The sequence below is a fragment of the Callithrix jacchus genome, chromosome 10, assembly GCF_049354715.1.
Source record: "Callithrix jacchus isolate 240 chromosome 10, calJac240_pri, whole genome shotgun sequence".
NCBI lineage: Eukaryota > Metazoa > Chordata > Mammalia > Primates > Cebidae > Callithrix > Callithrix jacchus.
In genome coordinates, this window is record NC_133511.1 from 18823333 (window position 1) to 18843174 (window position 19842).

General features: G+C 52.3%; 1 protein-coding gene across 18 annotated transcripts; it reads left to right on the forward strand.

The window, feature by feature from the left end:
* The first annotated feature begins 1040 nt into the window (after positions 1-1040).
* NLRX1 (NLR family member X1) lies at positions 1041-19261 on the forward strand. Of its 18 annotated transcripts, none has more exons than XM_078339678.1 (11): positions 1041-1316; positions 1597-2140; positions 4131-4252; positions 4805-4874; positions 5638-5726; positions 6231-6850; positions 7529-8377; positions 14726-15321; positions 16198-16284; positions 17101-17352; positions 18091-19261. In XM_078339678.1, exons 3-11 carry the CDS (start codon positions 4183-4185, stop codon positions 18410-18412), a joined length of 2955 nt encoding a protein of 984 aa, XP_078195804.1. In that variant the 5' UTR covers positions 1041-1316; positions 1597-2140; positions 4131-4182; the 3' UTR covers positions 18413-19261. The 18 variants fall into 18 exon arrangements, with proteins under 18 accessions (XP_078195804.1, XP_078195802.1, XP_035120727.1 ...); XM_078339676.1 differs by having other exon boundaries at positions 1597-1913; XM_035264836.3 differs by having other exon boundaries at positions 1597-1697.
* The last annotated feature ends 581 nt before the right edge of the window (positions 19262-19842 follow it).

The following is a 19842-nucleotide window of genomic DNA, read 5'->3' on the forward strand; positions in this document are numbered from 1 at the left end:
TTGCCTCTGGCTCTGAAGTACATCATTTGTTTGTCTGTTTTTTATTTTTTAATTTTCATTTTTAATAGAGACAGGGTCTCACTATGTTGCCCAGGCTGGTCTCAAACTCCTGGTCTCACGCAATCCTCCTGCCCTGACCTTGAAGTACATCATTTGTAAATGTGGTAGTTGGTTCTATTAAAGGGAGCTGCATGTCTTGTTCTGGTTGGCAGCCTAGGGCATAGTGCTGGACCTGGCCGGTGGGGGTGAGGTGCTCAGTACTACCTAATACCACACAACAGTGAATGAACAAAGGTCTAAATGAAACATCTGCATTGTTTTCACTAAGTCCTCTTCCCAGCCCTGCCCTGGAGAGCCTCTCTGTGGTGCTCTACTACAACAGTGCACAGCTCTGTTGTGTGAACATTGCACACTCAGGCTTGCATACGAAGACGTGCCCTGGCTGTGGGTGGTGGGTGGCTCCTCCATCTGTGCTATGTGAGCTCAGGGTGTGCCCTGTGTGGAAGAGCAGGGATTAGGGTGGGGGCTTTGAGAACTAGGAAGCCCCAGGGCTAGGCCATGATTGGGTGTCAGACCCGAAGAGCAGGTTGGGGTGCAAGCTGTCCCTCATTCCCCGCCCCCATTCTTCCTCCTTTCTTAACCAAGGTTACCAGAGGCCATACACAGAGGTCTGGGGTCTGAAGAGGACCAGGTACAGAAGGGAGAACTCAAGGAAGCCTTAGGCTCAGGTCTCTGCCTGGAGGTAGGCTGGGGAGTCAGGGACAGAGGGAAGGACCCCCTGGAGACCTGCGCCTCATGGAGGCCTAGGGGTAAGGTAGGACGACCCAAGCCCAGGATTCTGTTCTGGCTCATTCACCTCCTAAATGAATCAACCTGCACAAATCATTTCACCCTTCTGAGCATCAGTTCTTCATCTGTAAAATGGACCTGGCCCAGCCTGGAAGGTGGTTAGTGAGTTCACTGGGTGTCACTGGCGCTTGGGAACCTGCAGAGGGCAGCACTAGCGGCAGGGCCCCCGGGAATTGAGGGCCGCGCCCAGGGAGTGGCTGGGGCGATGGTCAGACTGGTGGCGCCGGAGTGCCGGCCCTGCACCTGCTCCCGGGCACCAGGCCCCTCTCGTTGACCCCCCTCGTCCCAGAACCCCGCAGGCCTGAGTGCCTGGGCTCTTCCTCTTTCGCGCCCGCCGCCAGGGCCGGGTGCCAGGGACGCACAGGCGGGCAGGAAGCGCCGCACCGAGGAGCTGGGGACGCTGGGAGCCAGCGGAAACGCCGGCGTCCGCCCCGCCGACCCCTCCGGGCCGCGGCCAACGGCTCCCGGTACTGGGCAGCCGTGGGTAAAGGCCTAGCGGGCTCAATCGCCCCTGCGCCCCTGGCTGGGCGGCCGCGCTGGGCGGGGGGGCAGGGCGGGCCGGGGAAGGGCCGCGGGGAGATACCTGCCGGGAACGAGAGGGACCGAGCTGGGCGCTGAATGGCTGGCGTTCTGGCAAGTCTCCCCCTGGGTCTCTGAGGCCACCTGAAAGCAGGAGAGCTGTTTGGGACCCATTTTGGTAGAGGATCCCGGACCTGTGGTAACATCGCCCCTGTACTTTTCCTGCAGTGCCCCCTCCTTTTCTCACTACCCTGGAGACCCGGGTGATCATCGGAGAACTGCCCTCGGCCCTGCAAGTACTATCCTGACCCAGTGGCCCTATATCCGAGGTTAACCCGGAACTCAGATTTCTCAGGCTTCTAGAACCCTCTCTTAACCCTTCTCCAGCCACTGGGACGGGCCAGCACCCAGCCAGCTTCTCCACTGGTTGTTCCTGCTAAGGCAGATGGCCCAATGGAGCCAGTTCTCCCTAAGCGTGCCCTGCCCAAGAAACCCCGATCTCAGTGGAGGAGACCAGGTGCCAAATAGGGGCACATTCCATTTGAGTGAGTTCAGAGGCCTCAGAAAAGGCTTTCCAGGGACAGAGACTTTTGAGCAGGATCTTAAAAGACTGGTTGGGGCCCGAGTGGTTGCTGGCGCCTGTAGTCCCAGCCCTTTGGGAGGCCGGGAGGCCGAGGCGGGCGGATACCTTGAGTCCAGGAGTTCGAGACCAGACTGGGCAACAATGGTGAAAACCCCGTCTTTACAAAAACAAAAAACAACACTTAGCCAGGTGTGGTGACACACCCCTGTAGTCCTAGCTACTGGGGAGACTGAGGCAGGAGGATGGCTTGAGCCCAGGAGGTAGGGGGTGCTGTGAGATCACGCCACTGCACTCCAACCTGGGCAACAGAGCTAGAGACCCTGTCTCAGAAAAAAAAATTTTGGTTGGGACTGTAACAGAGGAGAAAGGTCATTCTAAACTGAGAAGTGTATGAATAAATTTAGGACAGTAAGAGGAAGAATCCGGTGAGCCTGGGGAATAAGGTACAGGCTAAGGACAAACTCAGAAAAATAGCTTGTGGGAGCCCGGTGTTTGGACTCTATAAGTAACCTGGGACTTAGGGAGGTGCTTGGTCCCTGGGATGAGGGATTAGAATGGGATGAGACTGAAGGCAGAAAGGCTGGTGAGGAGATTGGGTCCAATAAGTCCTGGTCGGGGCAGCAACTGGCTGGTAAAGCAGTGGGGATGAATTGCTAGGACTGTTCACACTGCCTGAAGGAGCAGGGGAAGAAAGATTTGAAGACAGGTCAGGTTTCTAGTGTGAGGTGTGGGTGGGAAGATTTGCAGCAAGGTAAATGACAAGGGGAGGGGAATGATGAGTTCAGTTTTACGTGGGGAAGTTTGAAGCAGAGGCAGGTTGTCCCTCTGGAGATGTCAAGTGAGAAGTTTATTCATTTATTTGTTATTTATGTCAGCCTCAAAGGCTGCTTACATCAAGGTCACAGAAACATAAAATGATAAAACCTTTGAAACTCTAGGCTGGGTGACGTGGCTCATGCCTGTAATCCCAGCACTTTGGGAGTCCAGGGCAGGTGGATCACAAGGTCAAGATCAAGACTTTCTTGAGGCTGATGAATCCCTTGAACCTGTAAGACCGAGGTTGCGGTGAGCTGAGACTGTGCCATTGCAGTCCAGCCTGGGCAAGAGCAGTAAGACTCCATCTCAGGAAAAAAAACAAAAAACCAAAAAACAAAAAACCATTAAAACTCAGCTAAAAGGACCTGATAGCTGAGGAAGAAAGGCAGAGCAGGGTGGATCATTATTACTGGAAAATCTAGGCGCAGAAAAGCCACTGAAAATGGAACCCAGAACTCCTATCTGAGCTTGCCAGTGGCCAAGAAGGAAAAAGGACTCCTAAATGAAGCAGTTTGCCAGGTTGGAACTCAGGGAAAGGTGTTTGTGAAGCTTCAAGGGAGAGGCAAGAGGTGATAGGAAGGCTGGGTGTGATGGCTCATGCTTGTAATCCCAACACTTTTCAAGGCTGAGGTGGGTGGATTATCTGAGGTCAGAAGTTTGAGACCAGCTTGGCCAACATGGTAAACCCTGTCTCTACTAAAAATATAAAAATTAGCCCAGTGTGGTGGTGGGTACCTGTAATCCTAGCTACTTGGGATGCGGAGGCAGGAGAATCGCTTGAACCTGGGAGGCAGAGGCTGTAGTGAGCCAAGATCACACCATTGCAGTCCAGCCTGGAAACTCCATCTCAAAAAAAAGGCTGGCCGCAGTGGTTCACGCCTGTAATCCCAACACGTTGGGAGGTTGAGGTGGGCGGATCACCTGAGGTCAGGAGTTTGAGACCAGCCTGGCCAACATGGTGAAACCTCGTCTCTACTAAAAATACAAAAAATTAGCTGGGCATGGTGGCGTGGGGCTGTAATCCTAGCTACTCAGGAGGCTGAGCCAGGAGTATCACTTGAACCTGGGAGGTGGAGGTTGCAGTTAGCTGAGATGGTGCCATTGCACTCCAGCCTGGGCAACAAGAGCAAAACTCAGTCTCAAAAAAAAAAAAAAAAAAAAGTGGTAGGAGAAAAAATGGGATCCCCCAAGTTGGAGTTCGGGAGAGGAATGAGAGCTGAAAGCCAGGCTAGGGCTTCAGCAGGACCAATATTTGAGGAAGGGCTGATCCCTTTCTGGGAGGAAGGTCCCTCCTTGGCTGGAGTGGGGCAGGGTGCAGGGGAGGAGTAGTGGCAGTGATCCCTTCATACCATTCTTCTTGCAGGGGAGCAGGATAGAAGTTGGTACTAGGCCAGGCTCTGACCTTCTTTCCCAGGATGAGGTGGGGCCACCATTTGCCCAGGGCCTCTTGGGGCTCTGGTTTTGGAAGAGCACTCCAGCGACCAGGTGAGCAGGAAGCAGGGGTTTCTGTTTTTACCTCTTTCTTGCTTTTCAGGGTCCACATGATGCCAACAGCAGGGATCTAGACACCAGGTGCATTAGTCTCAGCTCTGTGTTTCTCTAGCTGTTGACCTTGGGCATGTCGCCTCACCTTCCTGAGCTGCCTTTTTCCCATCCTAAAATAAGGGAGTTAGACTAGATCGTCTTCGAGGGTCTCTTGTAGCTACCTAAGTCTAGGAACTTGTCTGATTTTATTTTACATACAAAAGAGATTTACTGAGCACCTGCCATACTGCAGACCGTGTTAAGTTCTAAGTAAATAATTGTGAAAAAAAAAAGATGTAAAATTGCACAACATCCAGATGTGATCCCTCTCATAGAGCGGGGAGGAATGAATGTTAATCAAATAATCGCACAATGACATATAAAATTTCAAAATAACTGCTGCAAAGGGGCTGTCCATGCTGCTATGAGAGCAAATACTGGGGGATCTGATGCAGACATGGGTTCTGTGTATTGGATGGGATCTGCAGATGTTGTTCTTCCTTCTCTCTGTAGATGAACGTTTCCCCTTCCTCATCCACTGGAGTTGGCCCCTTCAAGGGGAGCGTCCCCTTGGGCTCCCTAGGTGAGGCTGGGTGTCATACCTAGGACTAATCTAGGCACAACAGAGTAGACTGGAAGGGTCAGGACTTGGGGCCAGCTTGATCTCTTGGGGACCTTGGGGAGGGGCTTGGTCCTCTGGGGGTGGAAGGATACAGTGGCAGCTCCTAGGCCTGAGAGGAAGTTGGCTTAGATCATCTGTGGTAGAAGGCATAGTGCTCAGTGGAGGGAGGATGTGTGGGAAGTAGGTGGAGCCTAGCATGGCCAGCTTGAGTTCCGGGCAGCAGTCAGCAGTGGGGGCTGGAGGGATAAGGGCTCAGTTCCTGGGAGGGGTGTGAGAGTCAGACAGGCAGGCCGGGTACGGTGGCTCACGCTTGTAATCCCAGCACTTTGGGAGGCTGAGGCGGGTGGATCACGAAGTCAAGAGATTGAGACCATCCTGGTCAACATGGTGAAACCCCGTCTCTACTAAAAATACAAAAAATTAGCTGGACATGGTAGCACGTGCCTGTAATCCCAGCTACTCAGGAGGCTGAGGCAGGAGATTGCCTGAATCCAGGAGGTAGAGATTGTGGTGAGCCGATATCATGCCATTGCATTCCAGCCTGGATAACAAGAGTAAGACTCCGTCTCAAAAAAAAAAAAAAGGGAGTCAGACAAGCGTCAAGTGTGGGGCCTGTATTTCAGGAAGGCAGAAGTCTAGTAGTGCAGACAGGCTTGGATCCAGAGCCTATGAAGGGGCTGACCAAAGATCCAAGTCCCAGCTCATCTCCTTTCCTTGTTCCCAGGGCCTTTATACGCCACCATGGAAGCTCTGCAGACAGCGCTCCCCCATCTTCAAGGCATGGACGGCTATTCCCCAGTGCCTCTGCAACTGGTAAAGGGACTGGCTGGGACCCTGGTTAGGGGTTGTGGTGGGGAGAGGGGGCTGGAAGGAGAAGCAGGGTGAGGGAGGCATAGAGGACCCACTGCCATCTTCCATCCGTGGTCCCTCCTCCTCTCTCTCTCCCTCCCTCCCATCCATCTACGTAGCCCTTCCTGCAATACTCATGTAATGCACACTTGTGTGTATAAAGCACTAGGAGAGCCATACCATCCCTATCCTCAACATGTTGGGTCTAGCAGGTTAAGGTAGCACATAAGTCAGGGTGAAACCAGTCGGTCTAGGCTCAGCATTACTTGTCCAGCGGCTCCCAACTTTCTGACATAGGGGTTCCAAACTTTCTGGACAGTTTCTCAGGAAGTCTTGTGTGCCCATGACTGTGGGCCCCAGCATCCATGCCTTGACGTCCTAGCCTGACCTCACCACTGCCCTAATTGGCCCTAAGCTACATCTCCAAGGCCCCTTTCCCTGACCCATTTCCCTTGTCTTCCCATACAGAAGCTATCCAGCAGCATCGCCAGAACCTAGCTGAGTGGTTCTGCCGGCTGCCCAGGGAGGAGCGCCAGTTTGGCCCGACCTTTGCCCTAGACACGGTCCACGTTGACCCTGTGATCCGTGAAAGCAACCCTGATCAGTTACTTCACCCATTCTCGGAGTCGGCCCTGGAGCATCAGCCTCCCCAAGCTGGGCTCCCCCAACTGGCCCTGTCTCAGCTCTTTGACCCAGATGCCTGTGGGCGCCGGGTGCAGACAGTGGTGCTGTATGGGACAGTGGGCACAGGCAAGAGCACGCTGGTGCGCAAGATGGTTCTGGACTGGTGTCACGGGCGGCTGCCAACCTTCAAGCTGCTCATCCCCTTCTCCTGTGTGGATCTGTCGTCCCTGGGCTCTGCCCCAGCCTCCTTGTTCCAACTTGTGGCTCAGCGTTACATGCCCCTGAAGCAGGTTCTGCCCCTGATGGCCGTCACTGGATCCCGCCTCCTCTTCGTGCTCCATGGCTTGGAGCATCTCAACCTTGACTTCCGGTTGTCAGGCACAGGACTTTGTAGTGACCCTGAGGAACCAGAGGCACCAGCTGCTATCATCGTCAATCTGCTGCGCAAATACATGCTGCCTGAGGTAGGTGGCCCTTTGCCCCAGGCTATCGCTGCTGCCCCTTGACTTGCCCCCTAGGTCCTGGCTTACTTTACCTCCTGGTCTCTTCACTTCCCAGTGGTGTGACTCTGAGCAAGTCAGTAACTTCTCTAGGCTTCTGTTCCACTCTCCTTGAATTGCTCTGATCAAATGGGATACTGCACATGACATTGGCACAGCGGCCTGGATCACAGCAGGTGCTCAATAATTGCGTGTTATAACTGTTATCCTCATCATTGCATCATTGTCTTCATTCTTGAACACTCAGAATTCAGGGGTCCCCTGGGAATAGAGGTAGTCAGCAGGACACTAAGGTCTTTCTTCCTTTCTTTTGCTTTTTTTTTTGAGACTGAGTCTCACCCTGTTGCCAGGCTGGAGTGCAATGGAGTGATCTCAGCTCACTGCAACCTCCAACTCCCTGGTTCAAATGATTCTCCTGCTTCAGCCTCCTGAGTAGCTGGGATTACAGGCACATGCCACCACACCCAGCTAATTTTTGTATTTTTAGTAGAGATGGGATTTCACCATGTTGCCCAGGATGGTCTTGATCTCCTGACCTCATGATCTGCCCGCCACGGCCTCCCAAAGTGCTGGGATTACAGGTGTGAGACACCGCGCCAGGCCGCTAAGGTCTTTCTTAACTTTCAACCATGCTCTTCCCAGGCCAGCATTCTGGTGACCACTCGGCCTTCTGCCATCGGCCGCATCCCCAGCAAGTATGTGGGACGCTATGGTGAAATCTGTGGTTTCTCTGATACCAACCTGCAGAAGCTCTACTTCCAGCTCCGCCTCAACCAGCCGGACTGTGGGGACACTGCTGGGGGTGCACCTGCAGTGCACTGCGGGGACACTGCTGGTGTCTTCGCCACACCAGCTCAGCGTGACAACCTGGTGCAGATGCTCTCCCGGAACCTGGAGGGGCACCACCAGATCGCTGCCGCCTGCTTCCTGCCATCTTATTGCTGGCTCATCTGTGCCACCTTGCACTTCCTGCATGCCCCCACAACTGCTGGGCAGACCCTTACCAGCATCTATACCAGCTTTCTGCGCCTCAACTTCAGTGGGGAAACCCTGGACAGCACGGACCCCTCCAATTTGTCCCTGATGGCCTATGCAGCCCGAACCATGGGCAAGTTGGCCTACCAGGGGGTGACCTCCCGAAAGACCTACTTCTCTGAAGAGGATGTCCGTGGCTGCCTGGAGGCTGGCATCAAGACAGAGGAGGAGTTTCAGCTGCTGCACATCTTCCGCCGGGATGCCCTGAGGTTTTTCCTGGCCCCGTGTGTGGAGCCAGGGCGCGCAGGCACCTTCGTGTTCACCGTGCCTGCCATGCAGGAATACCTGGCTGCCCTCTACATCGTGCTGGGTTTGCACAAGACGACCCTGCAACGGGTGGGCAAGGAAGTGGCTGAGCTTGTGGGCCGTGTCGGGGAGGATGTCAGCCTGGTACTGGGCATCATGGCCAAGCTGCTGCCTCTTAAGGCTCTGCCACTGCTCTTCAATCTGCTCAAGGTAACATTCCTGAGACCCCCCTATCTGCTCCTTCCCTCCCCAGCACCCCAAGCTGGCCACACTCCTCATGGTTCCCTGTTCACTTGTTGCTCCTCTCCCAGCAGGAAACTGCTGCTTCCTGCACAGGTATGAATCTTCTTTCTGGATCTGGTTTCAGCTCTGGGCATTTTGGCTTTTAGTGGGATTACGGAGAGAGAAGCCACAAGGCCAGTGAATGCTCGGTGGCTGGGGAGGGGAATTTGGGAACATGGGGGACTTTAAAAACAATCCTACATGGATTCCTAAAAATGGTTTTCTGTTTGTGGTTTTCCTCCTAGGAGGCAGATCTGTCCTCTGCTTTGATTGTATCTGTTCCACCAGAGGTGATTAGGCTGAGAGTGATGACTCATCCTAACTAAATCACCAGAGACAGGTTTATAAAGCAGATGCCATTTTATTCATTTATACTAGGACGATGCCTGGCATCAGTAATTGGCTTAGTGGAGTTGTCCTGAGGGCAGGTCCACTCCAGAAACCAAATTACAGACCTAGGACTGTGCTGTGAGCAGCACAGCTGAGTGAGGTCTTTGAGGGCTGGAAGGAGCCACTCTGTGATGTGTGCCAGGACCTTTATCAGTGTCCTCCCTTTTGTTTTTCACATACTCCTAGAAAGGAAATACTATGATCCCTTTTTTTTTTTTTTTTTTTTTGAGACAGAGGTTCTCTCTTGTTACCCAGGCTGGAGTGCAATGGCATGATCTTGGCTCACTGCAACCTCCGCCTCCTGGGTTCAGGCAATTCTCCTGCCTCAGCCTCCTGAGTAGCTGGGATTACAGGCTCGTGCCACCATGCCCAGCTAATTTTTTGTATTTTTAGGAGAGACGGGGTTTCACCATGTTGACCAGGATGGTCTCCATCTCGACCTCATGATCCACCTACCTCAGCCTCCCAAAGTGCTGGGATTACAGGCTTGAGCCACTGCTCCTGGCCTATGATCCCTTTTACAGATGAATAAACTGGGGCTCAGAGAGGCAAAATAACTTGTCCAAGATCACTCTTGTAAAAAAGTGATAACAGTAAGTAAAAAAGCTAGGTTAGGAGCCCAGGGCTTTGTGATTCTGAATCCTGTGCTTTTTCTGCTAAACTATACTGGTGCATTATGGAGATTTCTGTGAAGCTGTGGGGCTGTGCTAGGTAACCTTTGTTTTCTATAGGAATGTTTCAGAAACCGATTTTGAGGAGGCAGAGTGCTGGCTAGTGCTGGCAGAATTTCAATACTTTTTTAAAATTTATTTTTATTTTTATTCATTTTATTATTTTATTTATTTATTTATTTATTATTATTATTAACAGAGACAGAGTTTCACCATGTTGGCCAGGCTGGCCTTGAACTTCTGACCTCAGGTGATCCACCCACCTTGGCCTCCCAAAGTGCTTGATTATAAGCATGAGCCACAGTGCCTGGACTGTTTTTATTTTTATTTTTTGAGATGGAATCTCACACTGTCACCCTGGCTGGAGTGCAGTGGCATGACCTTGGCTCCTGCAATCTCTACCTCCTGAGTTCAAGCGATTCTCCTGCCTTAGTCTCCCGAGTAGCTGGGATTACAGGTGCCCACCACCATGCCCAGCTAATTTGTTGTATTTTTAGTAGAGACAGGGTTTCACTATGTTGGCCAGGCTGGTCTCGAACTCCTGACCTCATGATTCGTCCACCTCAGCCTCCCAAAGTGCTGGGATTATGGGTGTGAGCCACTGTGCCAGGCTGTTAAATTTATTTTTATTTTTATTTTTTGAGACAGTCTTACTCTGTTGCCCAGGCTAGAGTGCAGTGGTACAATCACAGCTCACTGCAGCTTCGACCTCCTGGGTTCAATCAATCCACCTCAACTTCACTGAGTTGCTGGGACCACAGGCATGTGCCACCATCCTTGGCTAATCTAAAAAAATTTTAATTTTGTAGCTGGGTACAGTGGCTCATGCCTATAATCCCAGCACTTTGGGAGGCAAGGAGGTGGATCACCTGAGGTGGGGAGTTCGAGACCAGCCTGGTCAACATGGTGAAATTCCTTCTCTACTAAAAATATAAAAATCAGCCAAGCTTGGTGGCGGTTCCCTGTAATCCCAGCTACTCGGAAGGCTGAGGCAAGAGAATCTCTTGAACCTGGGAGGCAGAGGTTGCAGTGAGCCGAGATCGTGCCACTGCACTCCAGCCTGAGAGAGCGAGACTCCCTCTAAAAAAATGTTAAAAATTAATTAAATTGGATGGGCGTGGTGGCTCACGCCTGTAATCCCAGCACTTTGGGAGGCTGAGGTGGGTGGATCATCTGAGGTCAGGAGTTCAAGACCATCCTGGTCAAAATGATGAAACCCCATCTCTATTTTTAAAAAATTAATTAAATTAAAAATAAAAAAATTAATTTTGTAGAGATGGGGTCTCATTAGTGATTCTCTCACTTAGGCCTCTCAAAGTGTTGGGCTACAGGTATGAACCACTGTGTCGGGCCAGGTTTTTTTTATAGGCAACAAAGCGTAAGGGCTAAGAACAGGGATTAGTAATTCAGCTATTTGAGTTCAAATCCAAGCTCTACTACATATTAGCTGTGAGATCTTGGACAGGTCTCTTAACTCTGTGCCTCAGATTCCTTTTCTGTGAAATGGAAATGATACTAGAACTTATATAACTGGCCGAATATGAAAACTGAATGAGCTCATCCTCAGAGTCTGGCACACGGTAAGTGCTGTTTGATTGTTTTTTAGAGATGGACTGTTGCTCTGTCACCCAGGCTGGAGTGCAGTGGTGCCATCTCTGCTCACTGCAACCTTTGCCTCCCGGGTTTAAAGGATTCTCCTGCCTCAGCCTCCCAAGTAACTGGGATTACAGGCCCACACCACCATGCCCGGCTAATTTTTTGTACATACATATATATATAGAGAGAGGCGGAGTTTTGCTCTTGTTGCCTAGTCTGGAGTGCAATGGCGCAATCTTGGCTCACCACAATCTCCACCTCCTGGGTTCAAGCGATTCTCCTGCCTCAGCCTCCCGACAGCTGGGATTATAGGGATGTGCAACCACACCCAACTAATTTTGTATTTTTTAGTAGAGACACGTTTTCTCCATGTTGGTCTCAAACTCCTGACCTCAGGTGATCTGCCCACCTCAGTCTCCCAAAGTGCTGGGATTACAGGCGTGAGCCACCGCGCCTGGCTCTACTTTTTGTATTTTTAGTAGAGATGGGGTTTCACCATGTTGGCCATGCTGGTCTTGAACTCTTGACCTCAGGTGATCCACCCACCTCAGCCTACCAAAGTGCTGGGATTACAGGAGTGTCACCATGCCCAGCCTATGCTGTTTAATTGTGTGTCACACATAGAAACAGGTTCTGTTTGAGACTAGCCTGGCCAACATGGTGAAACCCTGTCTCTACTAAAAGTACAAAAATAAGCCAGGCATGGTGGTGCGCATCTGTGATCCTAGCTACTTGGGAGTCTGAGGCAGGAGAATTGCTTCAGCCCAGAAAGTGGAGGTTGCAGTAAGCCTAGATCTCACCACTGCACTCCAGCCTGAGGGACAGAATGAAACTCTGTCTCAAAAAAGAAAGAAACAGGCTCAGGAAGCCCACCCCTTCTCACACCTTCACCTCTGATAGGAGGTGACAGCTGCTGCTGAGGCCACCCCCACCTTGAGGATGTGCCTGCTGGACTTGAGTTGCACCAAGAGGCTGCAGTCACTCGAGGGGATTCAGAAAGCCCCTAGTTATTGAAAGCCTACCAGAATTGTCAGTCCCCGAATCCCCAAGCCCTCTTGGAGGGAGGGCTGCCCTGGGAGAGCACTGAGCCCATCTGTTTCTTCATGATCCTGTGGATTCAGCTTCACAGGGTGACATTTTCTGGGCTTATCACAGATTAGTGTTGGAGAAGGGGCACTATCACCTCTATGAAGGCAACCTCACATACAAACATGAAAAAAAGCTGGGTGCGATGGTGCACACCTGTAGTCCCGGCTCTTGGGAGGCTGAGGCAGGAGGATTGCTTAAGCCCAGGAGTTCAAGACTACGGTAAGCTATGATTGCACTACTGCACTCCAGCCTGGGTGACACAGCAATACCCTGTCTCTAAACAAATAAAAAGTAAAAAGTGAAAAAGCCCCAGATGTTAAAGGAGGTGCCACAAAACAGCGTCATGGTTTGTTGCCAGAGGAACGACCCGTCTTTCCTTTCAGAAGCATTGCAGGGACGGGGGGAGATACCACAAACCCCCAGACCTTCATTTCTTTCTTTTTTTTTTTTAAGACGGGGTTTCACCATGTTGGTCAGGCTGGTCTTGAACTCCCGATCTCAGGTGATCTACCCGCCTTGGACTCCAAAATGCTTGGATTACAGGCGTGAACCACGACGCCCGGCCAGACCTTCATTTCTTTGTCTGATATTTGAGTGCCTGCTGTGTGCCAGGCAATGTGTTAGGATCTGAGGAAACATCAGTTAACCAAACTACAGGTTTCTGCCCTTTCTGATCTAGTCTGAGCTCCTCTTCCAGAAGGAAACTGCTGCTTCCTGCACAGTTTGAACACAAAAATATCAACCTAACCATATAAGGCAAAATTATGGCAAATGCCTAGAAAGAAAGGCCCCAGGTGCCGTGAAAGTGTGTAGTGGGGGAACTGGTCTGAGGGGCCAGGGGAGCCTCTTTGTGAAAGGGCATGTCATTTGACCCTTGTAGCATTAGCCAAGGGAAGAACTGGGGGGGAAACATCATCCCAGGAAGGGGGTAGCATCCTGGAGGTTTTTTTTTTTCTCTCTCTTCAAAGAGGGTCTTGCTCTGTTGTTCAGGCTGGAGTTCTGTGGCATGATCTCAGCTCACTGCAGCCCCAACCTCCAGTGCTCAGGGACTACAGGCACATGCCACCATGCCTGGCTATTTTTTTTTTTTTAGATGGAGTTTCACTTTTGTTGCCCAGGCTGGAGTGCAATGGCACGATCTTGGCTCACCACAACCTCTGCCTCCTGGTTCAAGCGCCTCCTGGGTTCTCCTGCCCCAGCCTCCTGAGTAGCTGGAATTGCAGGCATGCACCACTACGCCTGGCTAACTTTGTATTTTTAGTACAGACTGGGTTTCTCCATGTTGGTCAGACTGGTCTCGAACTCCTGACCTCAGGTGATCTGCCCACCTTGGCCTCCCAACGTGCTGGGATTATAGGTGTGAGTCTCCATGCCCAGCAATTTTTTGTTTTAAATTTAAAAAAAATTATTTTATAGAGACAGCATCTGGCTACATTGCCCAGGCTTGTCTTGAACTCCTGGGCTCAAGTGATCCTCCCACCTCGGCCTCCCTGAGTGCCAGGATTCTAGGCAAGAGCCACTGCGCCTGGCCTATGGAGGCTTCGAAGGAGGGAAAACCTTGGCACTGTTAAGATAAAAGCCGAAGGCCGGGCGTGGTGGCTCATGCCTGTAATCCCAGCACTTTGGGAGGCCAAGGTGGGTGGGTCATGAGGTCAGGAGATTGAGATCCTGGCCATGGTGAAACCTTGTCTCTACGAAAAAATTAGCTGGGCGTGGTGGTGTAGTCCAAGCTATTCAGGAGGCTGAGGCAGGAAAATCTCTTGAATCTGGGAGACAGAGGTTGCCCTGAGCTGAGATCATGCCACTGCACTCCAGCCTGGAGAAAGAGCAAGATTCTGTCTCAAAAAAAAAAAAAAAAAGCGGAAGTGGAAGGATCATAGTGAGTGGGGCCAAGAGGCTTACGATGAAGGCACTGTAGTTGGCAGGGCCCAGATCACACAGGCCCTTGAAGCAGTAGGAGCGGTATCAATCATAGTCGCTGTGATAACAGTGATGCTGAAGACGGTAATGTATTTGTGACACCTAGCCTGGTCCCAAACTAAGTGTGTAATACATGCTAATTTCTTCTCACTGCCTCCTGGGTTCGAAAATGTATTGGAGTGCTTGGGAAAGAGAAAGAAATTCCTAACATCTGCAGCACATGAGACAGGTGTTGAGAGATGACCCTGAAAAGGTCAAATTAGGGCCAAATTATGAAAAGTTTTGGGCCAGGTGCATCGGCTCATGCCTATAATCCTAATAATGTGGGAGGCCTAGGCCAGGGAGCCCAGCCTAGGTGACACAGTAAGATCCCACCTCTAGTTTTAAAAAACGTTTCCTATTCCAGGCTAAATGTTTGGAGTTTGCCACATAGCCAGTAGGGAGCCATGGAAGGTGTTGCAGAGGGGGAGTAGCATGATCAGACAAATTATGCTAAGTTCAAGGGGAGATCACAGGCTGGAGCAGTCATGGGGATGTACCTTAAGCTGAGCCTTGAAGGCTGAACAGGCACACGGAAGGCCCCAGTGACCCTCTCTTCCTTCTTTTTCAGGTGGTTCCTCGAGTGTTTGGGCGCATGGTGGGTAATAGCCAGAAGGCGGTGGCCCAGGCCATGGTTCTGGAGATGTTCCGAGAGGAGGACTACTACAACGATGATGTTCTAGACCAGATGGGTGCCAGTATCCTGGGCCTGGAGGGCCCCCGGCGCCACCCAGATGAGCCCCCTGAGGATGAAGTCTTCGAGCTCTTCCCCATATTCATGGGGGGACTTCTCTCTGCCCACAACCGAGCTGTGCTAGCTCAACTTGGCTGCCCTATCAAAAACCTGGATGCCCTGGAGAATGCCCAGGCCATCAAGAAGAAGCTGGGCAAGCTGGGCCGGAAGGTGCTGCCCCCCTCGGAGCTCCTTGACCACCTCTTCTTCCACTACGAGTTCCAGAACCAGCGCTTCTCCGCTGAGGTGCTCAGCTCCCTGCGCCAGCTCAACCTGGCAGGTGTGCGCATGACACCCGTCAAGTGCACAGTGGTGGCAGCTGTGCTGGGCAGCGGAAGGCATGCCCTGGATGAGGTGAACTTGGCCTCTTGCCAGCTAGACCCTGCTGGGCTACGCACACTCATGCCTGTCTTCCTGCGAACCCGGAAGCTGGGGTGAGGACCTATCCTCATGCACAGGCATGAAGAGGGAAGAGGGTTGGAGGTGAAGAAGTGGGAAGAGAAAGTGTCAGGGAAACCAGAGGGACTGACGAGTGACCAGAAGGTGGGATGAAGAAGTCTAGTGTGGGACCGGGTGCGGTGGCTCACACCTGTAATCCCAGCACTTTGGGAGGCCGAGGTGGGCGGATCACGAGGTCAAGAGATCGATACCATCCTGGCCAACATGGTGAAAATACAAAAAAAAAAATACAAAAATTAGCTGGGCGTGGTGGCGCGCGCCTGTAGTCCCAGCTAGTCTGGAGGCTGAAGCAGGAGAATTGCTTGAACCTGGGAGGCAGAGGTTGCAGTGAGCCAAGATCACGCCACTGCCCTCCAGCCTGGCGCCAGAGCGAGACTCTGTCTCAAAAAAAAAAAAAAAAAAAGAAGTCTAGTGTGGGCAGAGCTGAGAAGAGCAACAGAAGGGAGGAGCCAGGTATGGTGGCTCCTGCCTGTAATCCCATTGCTTTGAGAGGCCAAGGGGGAAGCATCACTTGAGCCTAGTAGTTTGAGACCATCCTGGGCAACATAGCAACACCCTATCTCTACAAAAAATTTAAAAATTATCCAGCTATGGTGGCACATGGCTATAGTCCCAGCTACGCTGGAGGCTGAGATGGGGCATTGCTTGAGCCCAGGAGTCTGAGGCTGCAGTGAGTTGTGATTATGCCATTGTGCTCCAGCCTGGGCAACAGAGTAAGACCCTGTCTCTGAAAAAGGGGGAAGCAGGTATGGATTCCCAGAGGCAGGCTAATGAAAAAAGAGCATGGGAGATAGACTGCCTGCTGAATTCCCTCCTTGGTCTCTCACCTCTCTGGCCACCTTCTGCTCCAGCTTGCAACTCAACAGCCTGGGCCCCAAGGCCTGCAAGGACCTCCGAAACCTGCTGCTGCATGACCAGTGCCAAATCACCACACTGCGGTGAGTGCCCTGGGAGTGGGCATCCTGGTGGCCAGCTAAGGGCAAGGGTGAGCTCCCTGCCTCCCAGCATACTTGACACAGGCCCACCCAAGGGATAGTAAGTAAATGGAGTCCCCTCCACTTCCCCCAGGTCCACTGTAAGCAGCAGGGCAGCGGGAAAGATGCCACCTGTAATGGGTGCTAGGAAATCTCTTCCTTGGCTAAAATCAGCCTGGTAGAGGTAGGGAGAGAGGGTGGAATAATACCTAGGCCAGTTGCCTGGTAACAGTGCCACTGATCCTCTTCCAGGATTTCTCCTCCAGCCTCCTGAGGATGACTCTAATGCTGGGTACTCAGTAGATGCTCCTTAAGTGTTGACTGTTATGTGGGGAATCTGGGTGCCTGGATTCCCAGTTTCTGGTTGGTGTAAGGAGAGGCAAATGAGGAGGAAAAAAGGAAGAGCAGGGAGAAGGACAGGGAAGTCAGGGGAGGGAGAAGCAGAGGCTGCAGAAGAGGTGAAAAAAGGCAGAAGAAGGGAAAAAGAAATGGTGACAAGGAAGGGAATAGATAAGAAAGGTGTCAGGGGAAGAGGGAAGGAAAGACCAGTTCCCACACTCTCCCTCCTCGGCCAGGCACCACACCCCCTATTGCTCCATCCCTTCTCCTGGGCCTGCATTTCTATGTCCAGGCTCCTCTTGCCCCAAGCAGGGCCCTCTTTGGCCCAAGTCCTGACACCTAGCACAGGGCTGCCCCATCAAGGCTGCCAGCATCACCACCAATCTTGCCTCCCCCTCCTCTTAATGGGTCCTCATAACCTTGGGTTGCACATGGCCGTAGGCTGTCCAACAACCCGCTGACAGCGGCAGGTGTTGCCCTGTTGATGGAGGGGCTGGCAGGAAACACCTCAGTGACGCACCTGTCTCTGCTGCACACGGGACTTGGGGACGAGGGCCTGGAGTTGCTGGCTGCTCAGCTGGACCGCAACCGGCAGCTGCAGGAGCTGAACGTGGCCTACAACGGCGCTGGTGACACTGCAGCCCTGGCCCTGGCGCGAGCTGCCCGGGAGCACCCTTCTCTGGAACTGCTGCAGTGAGTCCTGTCCCTGGTCCCATTGCCCCCAGCCCTTCAGACTCCTTCCCTCTCACCACTGTGCTCCTCCAATCCTAGGGAGTGCTTCTGGGCCTGGCCTGGTACCTGTCCTCTGTTCCTGGTTTCTAACTGATCTTGTCAACCTAGTTCTGAGCCAACTCACCACCCTGGTGACTGGCCCTTAAATTGCTCCAAATCCCGACCATCATTTCTCCTAGAGGCCTGCTGTCCCTGGTCCCATTGAATTCTAGTATCAGGGTCGGGTGTGGTGGCTCATGTCTGTAATACCAGCACTTTTAGAGACCGAGGCAGGCACATCACCTGAGGTCAGGAGTTTGAGACTGGCCTGGCCAACATGGGGAAACCCCATCTCTACTAAAAATACAGAAATTAGCTGGGTATGGTGGTGCATGCCTATAATCCCAGCTACTTAGGAGGCTGAGGCAGGAAAATCACTTGAATCTGGGAGGCAGAGGTTGCAGGGAGCTGAGATCATGCCACTACACTCCAGATTGGGAGACAGCGAGACTCAGTCTCAAAAAAAAAAAAAATTCTAGTGTTGGTCCTTACCTCTCACTGGCCAGCACCCTCCATCTCTGGCTCATTGCAGATACTTACCTGATCACACTCTACAGCCAGGAGATGAGTTGTGAGGCCCCCTGACTTTCTGTCCATCCACCCTTGGGCCCTCCTTCTCAGAGCTCTACTGAATGGCATCAACTTTCTCTCTCCTGCCAGCCTCTACTTCAATGAGCTGAGCTCGGAGGGCCGCCAGGTCTTGCGGGACTTAGGGGGTGCTGCTGAAGGCGGTGCCCGGGTGGTGGTGTCACTGACAGAGGGGACGGCAGTGTCAGAATACTGGTCAGTGATCCTCAGTGAAGTCCAGCGGAACCTCAACAGCTGGGATCGGGCCCGGGTCCAGCGCCATCTTGAGCTCCTACTGCGGGATCTGGAAGATAGCCGGAGTGCCACCCTTAATCCTTGGCGCAAGGCCCAGCTGCTGCGAGTGGAGGGTGAGGTCAGGACCCTCCTGGAGCGACTGGGAGGCTCTGGAAGCTGAGACACTGGTGGCAGGCACCTAGCTTTGTGACCACTGGCACTAAACCTCTTCCCTCTCTGGGCTCCTGGCTTGCACTGCTCCTTCTAGAAAGATCTCTTCAGGTCTGGCGGCAAAGGAATGGGCACAGTTGTGCCGGTTACCCTCCTGGGGCATGTTCAACCAGTTCTGAGTCTGGAATCGCCAAGTTAAAGAAGATAAATCAATGCTTTGGGCTTGGAAATGGAACATGCCTCCTCTTTCTTCGGCTAGAAGGACCGAAGTATGTAGAATGTGGATGACCAGAGTGCCCTGATGCACCAACCTCGCCTCCCCCTCCTCTCACCGATTGTACCAGCAAGGGGCTCACATCTTATGTCTGCCATGCTGGGGATGTCACCATCCAGATGTGTTGGAGGCTGGCTTCCCCTCCTTTTTTTTTTTTTTGAGACAGAGTTTTGCTCTTGTTGCCCAGACTGGAGTGCAATGGTGCGATCTCCACCAGCTGCAATCTCCGCCTCCCGGATTCAAGCAATTCTCCTGCCTCAGCCTCCTAAGTAGCTGGGATTATAGACATGTGCCCCCATGCCCAGCTAGTTTTGTATTTTTAGTAGAGACAGGGCTTCTCCATGTTGGTCAGGCTGGTCTTGAACTCCTGACCTCAGGTGATCCACCCGCCTTGACCTCCCAAAGTGCCGGGATTACAGGCGTGAGCCACCATGCTCTGCTCACCTGTGAACACCGAGGATGCCCTCACATTGGTGCTTTCTCCTCATCCTCATGCCCCCTTTGCCACAATGGTACCGATGGCTTGGTGGCCCCTCAAGGTAGATGCATCTGACTTGCTGCTATTAAAAAGCTGTGTGCCTTCCACCAGTTGTGGCCTCCTCTTTATTGCCTGGTGCTTCCAAGAAAGGGCACTGTTCTTGGTCTTTCTGGTTAAACTACCAACCACGATCTCTTGCAAGTGGTTCTTGGGCACCAGGTTCAGAGCCAGTGGAGGCTGGAGGGGCTCATGAACAAGATATTGGCATGGGGGTTGTCCATGCTGGGCTGCATTAGTCGGTTCTCATGCCACTGATAAAGACATACCCAAGACTGGGTAAGTAATTTACAAAGGAAAGAGGTTTAAATGACTCACGGTTCCACATGGCTGGGGAGGCCTCACAGTCATAGCAGATGGCAAATGAGGAGTAAAGTCACATACATGGTGGCAGGCAAGAGAGTGTGTGCAGGGGAACTCCCTTTATAAAACCATCAGATCTCATGAGACTTGTATTCACTATTATTAAAACAGCCTGGGAAAACCTGCCCCTGTGATTCACTTACCTCCCACTGGGTACCTCCCATTGTAACTGGCTTGGGACAGGGCTCAGCTACACCCTCTATCCCCCCACCCCCGTCATTTGATGGGGCCCAAGGTTCCTAGCATAGACAAAGAACTCTAGGTTACC

Coding starts and splice junctions, on each gene's coding strand:
- NLRX1 (XM_054241347.2), top strand. CDS start 1,814: ATGGCCCAATGGAGCCAGTTCTCCCTAAGCGTGCCCTGCCCAAGAAAC. Junction 6,851..7,528: donor GCAAATACATGCTGCCTGAG/GTAGGTGGCCCT, acceptor TGCTCTTCCCAG/GCCAGCATTCTGGTGACCAC. Junction 17,353..18,090: donor CCTTCTCTGGAACTGCTGCA/GTGAGTCCTGTC, acceptor CTCTCCTGCCAG/CCTCTACTTCAATGAGCTGA.